At 34.4% G+C, this 18,757-nt stretch overlaps 1 protein-coding gene across 1 annotated transcript; it reads right to left on the bottom strand.

Annotated features, from left to right (window-relative positions):
* Nucleotides 1-580: 580 nt before the first annotated feature.
* On the bottom strand, nucleotides 581-17,495 carry LOC137391429 (arylsulfatase J-like). The gene is made up of 10 exons (XM_068077901.1): nucleotides 17,425-17,495; nucleotides 14,798-15,026; nucleotides 14,581-14,706; nucleotides 13,566-13,674; nucleotides 9,913-10,096; nucleotides 8,062-8,137; nucleotides 6,347-6,505; nucleotides 5,510-5,700; nucleotides 3,162-3,333; nucleotides 581-1,133 (listed from the first exon to the last, which is right to left on the bottom strand). Exons 1-10 carry the CDS (start codon nucleotides 17,452-17,454, stop codon nucleotides 901-903), a joined length of 1,509 nt encoding a protein of 502 aa, XP_067934002.1. The 5' UTR covers nucleotides 17,455-17,495; the 3' UTR covers nucleotides 581-900.
* Between the last annotated feature and the right edge of the window lie 1,262 nt (nucleotides 17,496-18,757).

Raw genomic sequence — 18,757 nt, 5'->3', positions numbered from 1 at the left:
TTTAAATAAAAAATATAATGAAGCAAAATCCTAAAACTGTATCATATTCTCATATTTAGTAGATGATATGTTAAAAACCAGGGTAAATTGATATGATATGTTTTTTCAGCCCATGAAAGGTGTTTTAACATGCATGTGTGCTAGAAATTATGATGTGGTAAGTAAAGCATTTAAGATAACTTCTAAAAAAACAATTTGTCATTTATCTATTGTTGCTCCATAAGTTAGTTATATTCAAAGTAGGTGGTTAACCAATCAAAAGTTCAGAGTAGGCTCACGCAAGTGGTTTGAGGATTTTAATTTAAGGCTCTCTAGATACTTTGTGTTAATAATCTGGAAAAGATATGCATTAATGATGTTTACAGCTAAATAGGAAACTAAGGATGGGTTTAAAATGGTGCACCACTTTTTTATTCGTTCCTCGCAGCTTTATAAGTTAATAATTGCTATTGTAGGCGTCTAGCCTCCCAAAATGCTGCATGCTCCAAAGACTATTACTTCACGGTGTTATGTAAATTGGTAAAATACGATCTTTAGAAATATCATGAGAAAAGTTTTCAAGCTTCCACTTTGTTGGTTTTTGGTTTTTATTAAACAACAACCCTAGCAATTAATAATACTATCAACCTATTTCAAATACCACCAAAGAGAAAATATACTAGCATCTGTTTAATCCAGTTTAAATTACAGCGGTAAGCATCTTCTGTTGATAACTAGACATGTTAACCATTATAAAATGTATCAGAGTTAACATATCTGTTTATCTAGAGAACATTAGTGCTTAGCTAGCAGCTCTTTTACCAGTCTAGCTAGTTTGCTATAAACATAGCTAGTTTGCTATATAATCCCCATAAATAGAGAACATTTTATGCAGATATAGAATAAATAATAAATGCTGATCTAAGTGTATGGGCCCCAGATTCCTCCCCTGAGTGCTGGATCGCACAAAGCAGTTTTTCTAGTAGATACTGAAGGCATTACTGTCTGTTCATACTCTTTTAATTTGTCCAATAGCCTGTTCACTAGCTGGGGTTTATCTGAGGCTCTGTTTCTGCTCTCTGATGGATCCAACTCTATGTTGAAAAGCTGCACTTCTGCTGAACTTTTTGGTCTATTCCAACGAGCCTCCTGCCCTAAACCGAAATGTCAAAAGTTCAAGATTTTCTAGCTGGAAGGTAACAACTTACTAGGAATTTCAGCTGTACAATTAATTGTTATTTTCTCATGCTGTCATGTAGTAATATTAGATATAAACACTAGCTGCACTATTATTCTGTGAAACCAGGTTGTGCTCAAATGGGGCTGATAGTAGAATATTGGTTCACCAAACCAATTGTCTTAAGTTTGAATCTTATTTATAGAGATCCTTTTTCTCAAACTGAAACAGTGGCTGAAGAGCATGACACACAGCGAACATGTATAGTAATATTAGATGACTCTGACCAATTAGCATCTGCAGATATATTTGTAACAGACTTTAAGAAGCACTAGCTGCCCTCTTATTTTGTAAAACCAGAGCGTGCTCAAATGGGGCTGATGGTAGAGTGTTGCTTAACCAAGCCGTACATGTCGCAAGTTTGAATCTCATTTATAATGACTCTTCATCTCAAACTGAAACTGTGTCTGAAGAGCATGACACGCAGTGAAACACACACACCATCGTATTATTATATATAGATTATTGGCTGGTTAGACACCAATGATTGATTGGCAGTGTATGTAACAATAGCTTTCAAAACTGTATAAAAAGTCCTAAATACCACAATTTGTCAGAGGATTGTACTCAGTAATCAGTTACTTTCTAAAGTATCTCAGAAAACTAGCCCATTGCAGATACTTTTCATCATTATTAAGAATCCTACGGATGGCTACATCTCCATATCTTATGAACACGCGAAAACCTTCAGCTATGGGGATGTTGGCGCCTTCATAGAGTCATACAGACTTCTGCTGAGTCATATTAGTATAAAATCACTGAGAGTTAAGGCTTATTGCATCTCAAATGTTTCCCATCATGGTGTCAAGTCATAATGACAAGGCACCTTAGATTGATGATTCAACTGTTACTGAATGCAAATATATTTGATTTCAAGTTGATTATTGTTTTATTTTTCTTAACAGCGTTTAACTTAGACACTGTCTTTTCACAAATCTGACTTTTTTTTAGCTGACTAAGCACTGTGTAGCTTTTATGCTGTCGACTTTAAGACTTGTAAACTAATTTTTTGATTAGTTTAGCAATAAATCTTTGCAGATAAGTTTTTTCCAAATTTTGTTTACATGTAAATGATAATTAGCACGCTTTTAGCACCGTTGTAGTCTTCCAGCTTGAAGTGTTGCATTGAACACACACAAGCGAATTACTTGAACCAATTACAAAAAACTAGCTGATAATAATGACAATGCAAAAGATGGCATAACTTCCGTAGCTATTTATTTTTTATTTGAAATACTTTCTTTAGCAGGGCAGCTTTTTCATGTTTTTCATTGTTGATTCCAGTTTATTTCGCTACATATCTATAATTTTAAATGTTCTTTGACTATAAATTAAAACGATTTTTTTCTATCTTTTTTGTGATATTAAATCAGATACTTTCCAACTTACCAAAGTTGTAGTCGGCAGCTTTTGCAGGCAACTTTTCATTAAGTTCAAGTTAATATAAAAATACAACCTCCTCCAGTGTAACTGTTCTGATAGCGTCTAGAAATATTTATTCGATTAGCCAACTTACAACTTTGTTAACAAAAAAATTTTTACATTAATATTTTGAAGTGGGAATTTAATTAAACTATTTCAAGTTATGAAAAACTGGTGCTAAGCTAAAACATATTTGTACTGAGCGAAAACAACTCTGGAAAATTGTAATTTTAACCTATTTTTTCTTCACTTCCCGATCTCACACTGACAGATCTAGAAATGTTTAAGAATCAAATCATCACTAATGTTACTAAAAAAGAAGTATTTTATAGATAATTAAGATTAATTAAAATTGTCATTAAAAATTAATGACAATTAATTAAATTAATTAAAAGTACCAAATCATTGCAAGACAATAATTGGTGTCATAAACAAGCCTTCTCACTGTATCTCTCAACTTACTTGAAGCGCAATGCAAATGTACAGTACTAGAACAATCACCAAATTATATTTGTAAACTTACATCGACGTAAATTTGTCACTGGGTTTGGATAGACTATATTTCTAGATTGTCTCCCCGTTAGTATTTTCCACGGCCAGACAGTTAGAGCTGCTTTAGTTCGTATGTTGAAGTTATCATATCTGTTCCGTCTTCGAGGCCAAGTTTTATCTAGGCCTATATTATGCAAGATCTCCTGTAATGAAAAATGGCTGAAATGAACCAGCTGTAACAATGAATGAGTTCTAAAAGCAAATGTGCCCTTGTTTATAGTTGCACAGAAGTTTACACCTGCAGTAGCATTATTATTATTATTATAATTGTTATTAATTATTATTACTATCATTGTATAACAACTAGTAGCCTGGTAGTCTCATGTGCTGTGAGAGATCATCATATGTAATAACTATGTGTACAGTTGTTCTTAGATGTGGAAAAGTTGAACTGGAATGACAAAATGGAAATGAAGGCATCACTATATAGAGGCTGCAGCAACGAACACTCGACTAAATTATTTTTGTATGCAGCACACCAAAAGTTTACAAATTGAAAACACACGAACGAAAGCCCGAGTAACTTTCACTATACACATCACGCGTTGTTTATCATCACTGTTCGTTATCGATGTTCGTGTTATTTTACCTAGATACATAATCCTAGGCTGACGCAGACGAGAGTGGTTGTAGAGAGTTTGTATCACGATAGTGTATGATATCAATATTAACATTATTTGTTGCTGTTCAATATCGAACTTATCATCTTTTATTACCAATTATCGCAATTCTTTTGCTATTTGTATGTAACAACTCATACTGCTGTTGAAATTAAAATATTATTTTCTCAGTAAACTGTCAATCACTGATAACGCTTAATCACTAATTTCCGTGCCAGTCACTATTAACATCTGTCACCTAACACATTCCTTGTAATATGATTGAATGGCTCAGTGGTAGTGCACAAGGCTTTCAATCTGAATGCTTGACTTTCAATCCTGCCCGAGGCAATCTTTTTACCTAACGTTCTTAGTGTGGCTTCAAACAGACAGACAGATAGACACAGCCCACGGTACAGCCCACAGTACAGCCCTCGGTACAGCCCACGGTACAGCTCTCAGTACAGCTGTCAGTACAGCCGTCGGTACAGCAATCAGTACAGCTCTCGGTACAGCCCACGGTACAGCCCTCGGTACAGCCCACGGTACAGCCCTCGGTACAGCCTTCGGTACAGCCCTCGGTACAGCCCTCCGTACAGCCTTTGGTACAGCCCTCAGTACAGCCCATGGTACAGCCTTCGGTACAGCAAAGAAGATTAGGCTATTTCTATGCCTGTATTTTGCTTGTGTATTATAGGAGCGGTTGGTCACTTTTGGTTGGCCAGACTGACTTTATTTGTTCTGTAAATACCCTGGGCAAAGCCCAAGTGCAATGCTAGTTTCATAAACGGCCCCTGGGCAAAACTGAAGAACACTACAGCTAGTAAAGGTTTATTGGAAGGAACTTGTGAAGACTATGTTAACTGTATTAGTATAAAACAAATGTATCAGTTATCCTTATATATGGTAGCTGCTTTGTGCATATTAAGCCTGCCGAAGATCATTGTAAAAGAGTACTAAAAAAATTTTGATTGGCAGTCTTAGCTTTTACTAGAAGTATATTGCAGATTACGAGTAGCCAAGCATTTTAAAATACATATTTTTGAAATATAATTTTATGGAAACCGCTCACTGATCAATGAGCTTTAAGACAGAGTTCATAAAAGCGAGTGAGACGTGAGAAGAATTTTCTTTTCAATTTGGCAATATGAAAAACCATAAAACAAAAAATACCATGATGTTTCACTGATGGATTTCAAAGCTTAAAAGATTTGGAATTATGACCTATTTAATGATGTGTTTGTTTATTCATTTTATTATCTAGCTACTCCAAATACAATGATATTATATTTTGCTGTTAGATTTATAGTTTATTGCGTGCCACTCATATTTTAATTAACATAATGAAAGTTAACTAAATACAGAAAAGCGATTTATGCATAAATTAACTTGATTTAGGACCATTTTAAGTCTAACTATTTGCTAATGAGCCAGTTACTAATTTTAATCAACTATGACCGCTCTCTCTATTATTATATATAATATAATATTAATAATATAATATTATATATATAATATATAATATTAAAGTTACTGCTAAAAACTATATTTAGCCATTCTGAATTAAAATACTTCTTACTAAACCTTGTAAGCTGTTACTATATTATAAACAATTTCCATTAGATGCTAGCAGTGCTGTATTAGGAAAATAACCAGTATTAACCAGTTATAACCAGTTATACCCAGTTTTAGGAGTATTAGGAGAAGATAGGGATGCTACCTGTCTAGGAGAAGGTGATGCCGTTGATATTGTGTTCCATTGATTGACACCATCAATATCCAACTTCTCCACATTTCCTCCAGCGATGTGGAGAAGAGTAGGTAACCAATCTGTTACATGAATCAAATCTCTCACAGACCTTTCAGGACGAGCTATCAGCGGACTTGATACAAATCCAACAGATCTTATGCCTAAAAGCATGATGAAAACAATGTGTACATGAGTTGACAGAAACAATGACAACGATGACAACATTGAATGTCATTGTTGAAAGTTAAACTTGGAAAAGCTTGACCCTTTTACAACTGCATAATCGAAGAAAGGATTATTTACTAATGGCCTGTTGTCCTCTGCCATCTTTAATTACACCAATTCTTTTGTTTGGTAAAAAACATTCAGCTCACCTTTTTCTTTAAGGAAACCAATACAGAAGCTCATACAGGTGCTTTGTGGTTCATTAGTAGACAACTAAATGTGTGTTTTCCTGAGATGTAATGAAAATATATTTAATAAAGAGGCCATTACTCAGTTGATAATATTTAGTCTGATTTGCATACCAGTAACTCTTAAGAACAACTTTTTCACAAATAATTTTCAAAAACTTGTTTATCTTTAAGAATTTTAATGTATATAATGATGTATGTATTTTTACATGCAATTACGTATTCAATTACTCATTTTTAATTAATTTATTAGCGTATTTACTCAATTCTTTATTCATATGTATTTCCTTGCACGTATAATGTAAATATACACAGACTTATTGTTTGCCTTAACTATTCGGCCCTTCTATAAGAAGTTAATGATTTTCCTAATGTCATAAAACTCATTTATTACCTCCTTGATAAAGAGAGCCTTTGTTTCCCCTCAAAGGGTAATTACTTCCTCCAGAGCCTACATCTCCACCATTGTCAGAAGTAAATATGATTACTGTGTTGTCATATAAGCCCTTCTCTGTCAGAGCGTCCACGATTTCTCCCACACCCTCATCTATTGCTGTAAGCATAGATACGAGCCAGCTATCAGAAGTGATCCTCGACCAGGAACTCGGCAAAAATCATTGTTGGCACCGATCAGGCAACTATCTTTAAGCATCAAGCCTTCTAATGGGCCATGCCTAGTTAAAGCTTTAGTGAATCAGACGTGGATCTGATTCATTAAAGGTCCACATCTGATTGCAGGCCACAATCAGACGTGGATTTGATTGTGGCCCACATTGTGGGTCATAGCTAGTTAATGACGAACTAGCACAATTTTTAATAGGCTTTATTTGAAAGTATCAAAAAGTATCAATATTTTTCTATCATTTGTGATTGTTTTTGATGTGGCTGATGTTTGAGGTCTGACTGCCGGGATGTTTATAGATTAATACCAACAAAACTTGATCGCGATTGAAACGATCAGATCAAGTGAAAGTGTGATGATGACGTCTATAGTCACAAAGAGACCAACAGAACAGAGACGCATAACGATGCAACTTCAACGTTGATTGCAACGTTGATTCCAATGTCAACTATAGCAACAATAGATTTTAGAGACTTCATTTTGGCATGTATTTTTTCTGAGCTTTGTACCTGTAATCAAGTTTTATCAAGTTTAATCTTGAAACATCCTGGCAGTCAAATCACTTCAAATATAAAAAATACCAAAATTAGGAAAGTATCGATACTTTTAGATAAAATATATCAAATTTTGTCCAAGTTCAGGTTAGTGAATCATTAATGACTATAATTAAAATCAGATCAGGATTTGATGTCATGTGATTTAAAGAACCACAGCTTATCAAAAAAATGTCAACACACAAGAGAGTTATTAATGATCCAGAAACACGGAGTGGCATTGTGCCAGCAGAAATTGACCAGCATTTATTGACATAATTTTTGTGATAAAACTACAGTAGGTCTAAAATATCAACCTAGCATTTGTCAACAAGTAGTTGTAGTGTTGTAATATATTAGATATAATAATCATAAATGCTTTATAAAATGAGTAGTCTCTAGGAACTAATGATAAAACTTGAAAGTGTATGAAATAAAAATTTACCAACTCGTCAATCTGCAAACCAAGCTGAACTTGACATAGCAATAACTTCGTTGCTGAATACATCAATGCTATGACTGAATTATAATGATGTTAATTTAAAAAGGTTTAAATTAACTGATAAAAATGACTCAAGAAAGTTTTGAAAGACTGTGGATCAATAGAAAATCTCCTAACTTTACTTTTCAAAAATTAACCTTTTACAATCTCAACCTAATTTAATTACATTTCCTGTAACAAAAGACACATGGCCAATTCCTTTACATTTTACAATTTGATGGAGTTTTTCATTCACAGTTTTTTCTTGTTATAATCTAGTAGAGATTATAATCATAATACCAAACTTGCAGAGGGTCTCTATTTCTAAGCCCATTGACAGCAGTCACTAACTTTTGCCTTCCGCTAAAATGAGCTTATCTGAATGATAGCAAGTTGAAGCAGGTGTGTGTTTTAAGTCAAGACTGAATGTTCCTGATTTGAAACGAATTTTTTCTAAAAGAGATTATTTGTACCTGAGACCATTGCTGAGTAGCTCTTTCGTTGACCATCTGTCATCACTGAGTATTGCTCTAAATATCTTTCAGGAACCTTAAAGAATACGAAGATCAGCTTATTTACTGGCAGACAATCACCTGATCTTTTCCGAAATTCACCTCACTCATGCAGACTATTACCTCACTCATGCAGACTATCACCTTACTCATGCAGACTATCACCTCGCTCATGCAGACTATCACCTCGCTCATGCAGACTAGCTATCACCTCACTCATGCAGACTATCACCTCACTCATGCAGACTATCACCTCACTCATGCAGACTATCATCTCACTCATGCAGACTATCGCCTCACTCATGCAGACTATCACCTCACTCATGCAGACTATCACCTCACTCATGCAGACTGTCACCTCACTCATGCAGACTATCACCTCACTCATGCCGACTATCACCTCACTCATGCAGACTATCACCTCACTCATGCAGACTATCACCTCACTCATGCCGACTATCACCTCACTCATGCAGACTATCACCTCATTTATGCAGACTATCACCTCGCTCATGCAGACTATCACCTCACTCAAGTAGACTATCACCACACTCATGCCGACTATCACCTGACTCTGTAGGTGATCACCTAATTCCGAAAGACATTTAACTCACTTTTGCAGGTAAACAAATAATTTATGCAGGTTATTTCCTAACTCTGGGAGACATTTACAATTGCCCAATTAAAAATGATAAAAAATATTTGTTTCTTATCTGTGTGTGAGCAAGAACACTGGAATTACTATTTAATTCTACTAATCATATCTCTGTTTTACTAAATTTGCCATTTCAGTGGTTTCCTAGTTGTGTATACTAAATAGAAACATTTCCTTACAAATAACACCAAACTCTGTGGATAGTCCTTGATCTGACGTAATAATTCATATTATCTTTAACTTCTATTCGAGGAGAATATTAGAAGTTCAACTTTTAAATTGCACTTACTAGTTACCAAAATGATTTGAAATACCCTTCTCCTTAACTCAACAATAAGGTAAAATAAAAATTATCTCCCCTGTTCAGTCTATGGTGATTAAATAAACAAGCCTGTATAGATCATGGGAGACCTAAAGGAATACATTGTTTAAGAACACTTTTATTTCATCTAGAACATTCTATAAAAGACAGTTTTATACTTTAGTTCTACAAAGTTTCACGGGTGTTCATTTTGTGACAACTCTTTCAGACTATACGGATTTCAGACTATGCGTTTTACATATTTTATGCATTCAGTTCCAATATTATTATATTAGTTAGACTACTCACTAGTTTTTTAGTTAGACTATAGTTTCTTTGCGGTCCTTTTTATTTTTTTGTTGTACACCGCTTTTTAGTTAGTTTACTTGCCGTGGTACCTTGTGGAAAACATATTGTAAAATATGACTATTGATTACCACAATAAAGATTGCTCATATATATATCCAACTTATTCTATTTTTTGTAGCTTGTGCTCTAGTGACATTTCTGCTCCTCATAATCAAAAGTGTAAACTTTTTAAATATAATGGCAAAAGAACTTTCTTGTTTTTTAATATATCTTAGAACAAAGTATCATTTAATATAGTAAAATCTCATACTGTAGATGACATTAATGAATCACATATTTGACATTTTGTCATCTTGAGAAAGTTGAATTGTGTGGTGCCTGATAAGATATATTACCCGCAATGAATTGTGTGGCACCTAATATGATATGTTACATGCAATGGATTGTGTGGTGCCTGATAAGATATGTTACATGCAAAGGAATGTGTAGTACCTGATATGTTATGTTACCTGCAATGGGTTGTGTAGTACCTGATAAGATATGTTACCTGCAATGGATTATGCGGTGCCTGGTAAGATAGAAAAAGAAACAAAGGTTTATCATCGCTCTCATCTGTTCTGATGATATCAACAGCTCTCTCAGTAAATATCTCAGTAGAGTATCTTCCCCATGAGTCATTCGACGGAACAGCATCACGGTAAAAATCTAGATATGGTTCTCCATTGTATTTCCTAAAAGATAAGAAATTGGTTTATTTGAACTTAAAGTAACATTATAATATCTGTTATATGGTTGTATATATGTCACTGAATCCAATATGAAATAGGAATGTGCCTTTTTCTTTTAAAAATGAACTTTCACAAATTTTTAGTAGATCTTATCAGATTGTATCGGTATTTTTCTATCCTTTGTTATTGTTTTTTGATTTGGTATTTGAGGTGATCTGACTGTCAGTATGTTTCAAAATTGAAACATCAATTCATCAAACATCTCATCTCATCAAACATCAACAGTCAGGATATTTGTATCCTAGGAATTTGTGGCAATGGAGGCAACCATCTGTGAGAGCATTATAAAAATAAGTTCCAGTTGTTATATTTAGACTGATAGGTGATGATGATCTAGTCAGTGTAAAATAAATCAAAGCCAAAAATAACATTCTTTCAAAAAAGGATTATTTACTATGAGATTAACCTCCATTAAAAGGTTTTACAATGACAATCATTTTTATTGGAAGTCTTAAAAATAAAATTGCACAAAATCTTTGTAGATTTTATCAGAAAGTATTGGTATTTTCCATAGATATAGTAAACCCCAGATATGCGAATAATTAAAATAATTGAGGCCTATAAATAGCATGACGCAATGTCATGGTGATGTGTAGAGTGAATCAGCTGATATATGAATTCCTATTGACTTAGCACTAAAACCTGCACAATTATTCCGTAGTTTGTGCATGTGAGACTGCATATTTTATTGAAAATATATAAAACTTATATAATGACTTTGGATGAGAAAGGCAAGAATCTTACACAAATGGTAATGGGTAATGCCAATGATTTGGAAGCTTCTATACCATTGATAATACAAAAAGTGACCAAATAGAAATTAAACTAATAAAAAACTAATGAATCAAATAAGATTTAGAAGCAGTTAAGTTGGACCACTGTATTAAACACCTATTAGACATGACTGAAAATAACTAGACAAGATAGTTTTTGTCCAAGGTTGGTTGAACTAGATTCCTGCTTTGAAGCGACATAGTTTATTCTGATTTTAGTATAGCAATTTACTATAGCTTTGAGTAGACTGTTGGCATGCACTGTACATGTGAAACCTTGATTGAGGTTATGTAATAAGACATATATTATTGTCTGTGATGTTGCTTGTTTAAAAGCTCTCTGTGTGATACCACAGCTCTCCAATGGGAGTAAATCTTAGCCCTTTTCTGCAGCAATACATATTCGACCCATCAATGGGGTCACCAATCCTCCTCTGTTTTTAACTGAGAATAGGGTTATGTCATCACTACTTCTACTTCCCACTACTTCTACATCGGTCAAGAACTTGATACAGTCATCACATTTGAATTGAAAAAATTCCTCATCACCGAACTCCTCATCTTCACCTTCTTTGGCTTTTGTCTCTTCTTTCTTCTTCTTTCTAGCCAGAGAATGTAGCAGGAGTTGGCGGGTTTTTTTCAGCCCTGCTCACGTCCAGATCAATACAGTTAGCATTGGGACTTGGTGTGTTATCTGTTTTGATGAGCAGTGCTCGAAGTGCAAATCTAAAGCACTGCACATCTGGGTTATTATTATAGCCACCCTTAGATCGTATCGTGGAAAACAGAGTCTCAATGTGAACCTTGTTGATCCTAAAGGTTAGAAAGTAGTTGATGTAAGGGTAGTTGCTAAAAATATATTGACCAATGCCATGTACAGATTTGGCTGCCGACTCAAAATCAATGATGAAGGTTTTCCTATTATTTTCCACTAGCAGCTTTCCGCTTAGTGTCTTTAATTGGCATAGATAGCTTACTGTATGATATTGTTGAGACCTTGTTTTGAGTTCAAGTTCTGTCTTGTTTTGGGCAATTCAAGATATACCTGAGGTGTTGTGGTCTTCTCTGATGACATTTCACCAAGAATTTTGTTTTATTGTAACGTTTATGCCTTAAAAACTAGTATGACAAGTATGCTTTCACTACTAAACTCATTGCTCAATAGAAGGCTCTGATGCTGTGATGCACATCACTGCGACGTAACGGCGTGAAAACAACAGCCAATTATGTACCTCACTTTCGCTCCATTGTAATGATAGCCATTCACCAATCTAGAGTTTACTATATCTATGGTATTTTTCTATTATTGGCGATTGTTTTTGATGTTTGAGGTGATCTGACTGACAAAGTGTTTCTAGATTAAAGTCGACAAAACTTGATCATGATTAAAATGCTCAGAAGAAAAATACCTATGTGCGAAATAATATGATGTCACTAGTTGCTATAGTTAATATCAGCTATTGCAATCAAGTTGTAGCGCTACGCATCTTCATTCTGTCAGTCTCTTTGCAGGGTCATAATCACACTTGTGCTTTAATGTGAGCGTTTTCAAGTTTTGTCGATTTTATTTTAAAACATTCTGGCAGTCAGATCACTTCAAACATCAAAAACATCGCAAATGATAGAAAAATACCCATACTTTCTGATAGAATCTACTAAAATTTTGTGCAATTTTATCTTTAAAGACTTCCAATAAAACTTATTGTCATTGTAAAATATCTTAATGGAGGTTAATCTCATAGTAAATAATCCTTTTTTTGAAAGAATGTTGTTTTTTACTTTGGTTTATTTTACACTTTGACTAGATCATCATCACCTATCAGTCTAAATATAACAACTGGAACTTATTTGTATAATGCTCTCACAGATGGTTGCCTTCATTGCCACAAATTCCTAAGATATAAATATCTTGACCGCTTTGGCTCTGAAAGAGTATTCTCCTCTCTTTCTTATAGAAGCCACATATATACATATTATTACATCAACCATTGTATGTTTCAGTTTATGGACTTTCTGTTACTACAACCTCCAATTCACTATCTCGAATTCTCCCCAACACTATATTAGATTACCAAATTTTAAGACTTTTGTTCAGCATACTCAATAATTCCTGATTTCTGTCTTTATATTTTTCTTTTGGCGTGTGACCAAAAACATCATTTTGGTTGTTGGTTTGCTAGTGTCAATGAAAGGTTGTACATACAAATAAAGAGTTGATTTCTTATTTTCACTGCATTAAAACTCTCTCCCTCCCACTTTTTCCAGATCAAATTTTAAAAAAACTCAGAAATTGAAGGTCAAAGCTTATTGAAGATCCCAAAACTGTTACAGCTAGACCAACTACTCTTCTACAACAAACCACATATTCAACCATCTTATCATATTCAAGCAATTATGAGTTGCCACTATAATCAAGTTAAAAGGTTACAAAGTAGAATAGCTAATCTATATAGTTGAAGGCTTTTTATCAAATAAATGTCATAAAGATTAAGGTTTCTGACCCACAAATATGTCGACCATTTCTGCCTCCAAAACAATCCACTAAGACCCTAACGGCATAACTTTCCATCTTCCATAAAGTATGTTGATGAGATTTGCTAGAATTCTTAGTGTGAGTGCAGGGCTCTTTGTTAGCTCACCTAGTGTGGGTGTAGTGATCCCCATGCCCGAGCAAGTGTCCTCTAAAGGTATCGAAGCCTCTATTTGTAGGTAACAAGGATTCAGAATGAAAACCAGCATGCCATTTGCCTAAAATAGAAATGGAAAGGGAATGTGATAGCACATCAGCGTAAGAAATTATATGTAACTTAATATTTGCATTACTTGGTTGCTATCGACTATCGGTAGTGAGCAGTGTTTATGATTGAAAGCTGAAGGTTCAAATCTCCACTATGGCAGTGCTTTTTATCGCATGTTTTAACCAAGCTGAAGACAACCCTGTGCTTCAAAATCATAATAACTAGTACCCTTGCATTCCAAAGCATTGTGAGAGGTTTTCATGTGTAATAAATATGTGCACAATTATTCATAGGTATGTAAAGTTGCTTAAATGGCGCAATTGGTAGTTTGTTTCTCTGCACGGCGAAACATCCGAGTGCAACTCTTGCCCGAATCAATCTTTTTCCTAACACTCTCTCCGTGGCTCTGAACATACTAAAGTAGAGCCTAGTACTCTGGCAGTCAAGTGTGCCATGAGAGACCGTCATGTGTAATAACTACATGTACAATTATTCAGACTTGCTCATTGAGGTTGAGTAGCTCAGATGGGAATGTGTCTGGCTGGTATACCTAAAGTCCAGGTTCAAATATTGTGCAATGCAGTCTTTTTTCTCAACATCCAACCGTGACTCCAGACAGATGGACATACTTGGCTCTTATTATATAGTAACGATTGTGAATGAGTAATCGCCGCATCATTCCATAGGAAGTCTAATTAATTGTTTTTTTTCAGATTAAGCACTTCCACGAGACTTACAAGATTGACTGATGAGCTTTTAATGACTTGAACTGGCATAATTCAATTAGGATAGAGACAGCTAATACTGAGTTTATTGCTAATTGCATTATGTTGAAATGAGGCTAGGTGATAAGCAAAAAGTGAAAGCTATTTTAACTGTTTTAATACCACACTGTTATTTATATTAAACATCTCACCAATCATATGAGTTGAATAGCCTTGTTCCTTTAACTTATCAGCGATAGTAGGGACATTCGTAGTGAGCCCAGATCTATGGCACGCTAGGATATTACCAGGTATTCCTATGTGAATAGAATACTTTCCTGCAAAAACACATGATTGACAAAATATTGTACATACATTGTATATGCGTTTGTAATAAATAATCATAAAACTGTCATATTCTTGAATTACCTGAAAGAAACTGAGCGCGGGTAGGTCCACATACGGGGGCCGTGTAGTACTGCTCCAACCTCACACCATCCATCGCTAATCTGTCTAGGTTAGGAGTTGCTATTTCACTATTGTGATACCCCACGTCATTCCAGCCAAGGTCATCCACCATAATAAATACGATATTGGGGGAGATAGAGTCATTTTCATTAACAAAATCTTTTCTGTTCAGTCCAGAAGCAAAACAGCTCTGCAACGTACAATAAATAAGGTTTATAAATTGCTCATAGTTTGGATTTCTGGTTCAGATTACAGGTTTGCTTGATTGTTGCCTGTCACAGTTCATAATAACCTGTTCATGAGCTATGCACTATGTTTCCATGGTGCGGATGATACGAGTTTGGAATTATGTGCACATTGAGTTACTGTGTGATAAGTGTTTCAATAGACATTCACATGATGCGGATTAACGGTGCCTCCTTGTTAAAATGATAAAGGACCTTTATTTTATGTCAGATGTTACAGCGGTTGCACTCCTGTCTTGCTTTCCAGATCATTTTCAAAATAGGAACAGCTAGTGTAAAAGCGTTTTTTAAAAGGTTGCACGGATTTTTTTTGTGCTTCACTCGCAATTGCCTGTTTTGACAAACTGTTGTTTTTGCGGAGTTGTCCCCCAATGTGCGGGGCGAGCAAACAACAGTTGTTTTGCTCGCCGCGCTTGCCGGGGGACATCTCCGCAAGGAGTTGTCTCCTGTAACAAATTTGCCAGTAACAAACTCGCTTTTTTCCATTTTTATCTAACAGATGATACAAACTTGCCGATTAACTTTGTCATAGAAACCTGGTAATAAACAGGTAAATTATTTTAATATAGCTAGTAGGTACCCATAATTTTAAATGAACTTTGAATAGTATAATCGCAGCTATTTTAGCTTTTGTGATAAAGAGTGTAGTACTTTCAACCTGCGGGGAACCTGCTGAAAGCTGACAGAAATTATTTGTACTTTTTCCAGAGGCTCAAGGCAAACCAGCATTTTAAAGATACCATTACTGAGGCTTTAAGCCCAACCGTCCATCTTCTTGTCAGGAAACGCTCGCAGTCAAATCTCTGCACTCTGTCAGCTTTACATACAAACTTTCAAACATGATGGAAACTTTGTACCAATAAAATATTCGGAGTGACTTCCAGCATACATAGTTAGAAATAACCTAAAACATTATGGACCATTTTGTAAGTGAAAAAAATAACTGGAAAAGTGAACCTAAAACTTTAAAAAAGTTTTTTCAGTTAAGTTAGTTTAGTTGAAGTTAGACTGAGTTCATATCTCTATCACCATTTCAATCTTTGAACTTATGCATCAAAAATTTTTATTTTTTTTCTTATTTTTCTAATGTAAAATAGCAAAAAACTATTGCATCAGTTTTAAATTTAATTTTTAGCTTTCAGCTTTTTACATAGTTTTATATAATGTTTTGACTTTAACGCTATTTTTAATTACTATCAAAATATAACAGGCTTTAAGCATTGAGGCAAATTAAACAAACTGCAGTGTATTCTTACAGATTCTTCTTATATGCTTCAAGATACAAAGAGGTCTAAAAATAAACCAATTTTTCACATAGAGGTTTTACAAGAGTTCATTATTTTGCGACGGCTATCAATATCTGTTTACATTTTAAATAATATTTATAAAAAAAATTGCAGTTAAGCACTTCGTCTGTAAACTTGCATGACTGTTCAATATTCTGGTAACATTTCCAGTTTCAAACAATCATAATCAAACTTTCGTTTCATGTTTACAATGAGCTGTTATAACAGAGTGCAGGTCATCATTCAATATCATCATTAAGATTACTATGCTACTAAACCTCTTAAACTGTTTGCTTTTAGTGACCTTTCACCTTCCTTACTAGCATTCCTTCCTACGACATTTGGCAGCCAATGATGAAGGTAGAGTCAGTCATCCAGTAAATAGGTCAGTATTTGGTGTTTAAACCAGATTAAACTAAAAGTTCTACTACTATCAAGAGAGTTAGGGCTTTATCGATAGATGAACATATATGCATAGTAATTGGTAATGGCTGTAAGGTTAGAACTTTTATCTAATGTTTAAATATGTCTCATCACAAACAACAAATATTAAAAATAATTTTCGTCAGTATTTTCAAAAGAATGACCACATTTTACAGCCATGATTAACCATACACTAAGCAGACACAAATATTGGATATAGTTATAAAATATTTTATAAATATTTAAAAAACGCAGAGGTCAACTCTTGTGAAATTAACTTCTGCTCTCTTTGTGCTGAAGTCAGCTTCACAAGAGTTGAATTGGACCAAAATTCATTATTATTCTGTATTATCGATAATAGCAGGTGCAATGTAAAATGCATAACAACTGAAATTTAATTACCTGGAAATATCTGATAATACTAGTTTTTAACCTATTTGAATATCATGGATAATAAATCATAATAACAAAACAGATAACTGATTTACGAGTGTATAGTTGTTGAAGACGGCGAGTAGTGAGGAATTATTAATTTAATAACTATATTACACAGTGTGTGGTAAGCAGCACCTACCCTTCGTAGAGCTTGCACAGCTCTCTAGTACAATGTATATGTAATATCTAACATACTTACCAAAGCAAGCACCATCCATAAAGGTAACATCTTTCATGTCATTCAGAAATAACCTTATCAAAGGAACGGCTGGAAGCTTTATGCGGGCACCTGGTTCACAAGGCATATGACTCGCCCCATTAACCAGACTAATACAGTCAAATTCAGATCTGTCAACTTATTTTAACAACTTTGATAGATGCTCATATACAAGAGCATGCAAGCGACCGCAGACGCGTGTCTCAACCTGTCAAAAAGCGATCAGCTGCTATAAAAAGCTTTGGAGTCCATCCAGCGGTGACATTGATGACAAGGATATCAATTGGTTAGTAAGCTGATTGGATAGATGGATTAGACTTTTCCTCATTTCATTTCGCATCAGTCTTTGAGAATAGGAAGCCACTGTGATGATCTTAAGCAATGATTTATTGGAGTTGAAGCCGCAGGAGAAGAATGACATACAAAACTCTTGCCTTAGTGAGACATATATATATATAGCTCATTACAAACAACTAAAGTACTTATAAATGCACCTGGCAAGATGCAAAAATGTGAGTTAACCACTGCAATTTGTCATTTAGACTTTGAACATAACCTCTATCAGAATACTTCTTAGTTAAAGCTTGCAATGTTATTTACACTTTGAATATAACTTCTATTAAAATAATTTTTAGTTAACCACTGCAATATGTCATGTAGACTTTAATTATAATCTCTATTAAAATAATTCTTGGTTAACCACTGCAATAAGTCATTTAGACTTTAAACATAACCCCTATCAAAATACTTCTTGGTTAACCACTGCAGTCAACCTTGAGTTTTCCAGAAAAGATCTTGTTTAGAGTAATGATGTCCTTATGTTCTATATCCTCTAAAAAACTAAATGCATGGCATGTACCATAAAACCTCAAATTGAATGCCTCACCCTTATTTAAACACCACCTCTATTTGACCGCGACTAAAGGAGAAGGGTTGAAAAATACAATACCAATCTTTAATTAAACGCCACTTCTATTTGATTGCCACTAACATTCTTTGATCTTCACGAACCTACAATAGCAAATAATCAGTAGAAAAGTGTCTACAAAGTCATACTAATATTGACCCGGTTATATCAATAGCAATTAATTGTTTCATTTTTTCTGTTCACATCGAAGTTTGTTTTCCAACTCCAAAGATTTTCGGTTTCCCCCATTAAAACTTTGAAAGCATTACCATAAAATAATTAACAACTGTATCAGGCTAACAGTAGTTTCTTGTTCAACGCAGTCCTGATACTTCGACGTATGCAAATAAAAAACAATCGAGTTACATTTACGATGGTATATGAATGACTAGTTTTAGGCTAAAAGCT

The sequence above is a fragment of the Watersipora subatra genome, chromosome 3 (assembly GCF_963576615.1).
Source record: "Watersipora subatra chromosome 3, tzWatSuba1.1, whole genome shotgun sequence".
NCBI classification, from domain to species: Eukaryota; Metazoa; Bryozoa; class Gymnolaemata; order Cheilostomatida; family Watersiporidae; genus Watersipora; species Watersipora subatra.
This window is presented reverse-complemented; position numbering and strand designations above follow the sequence as displayed.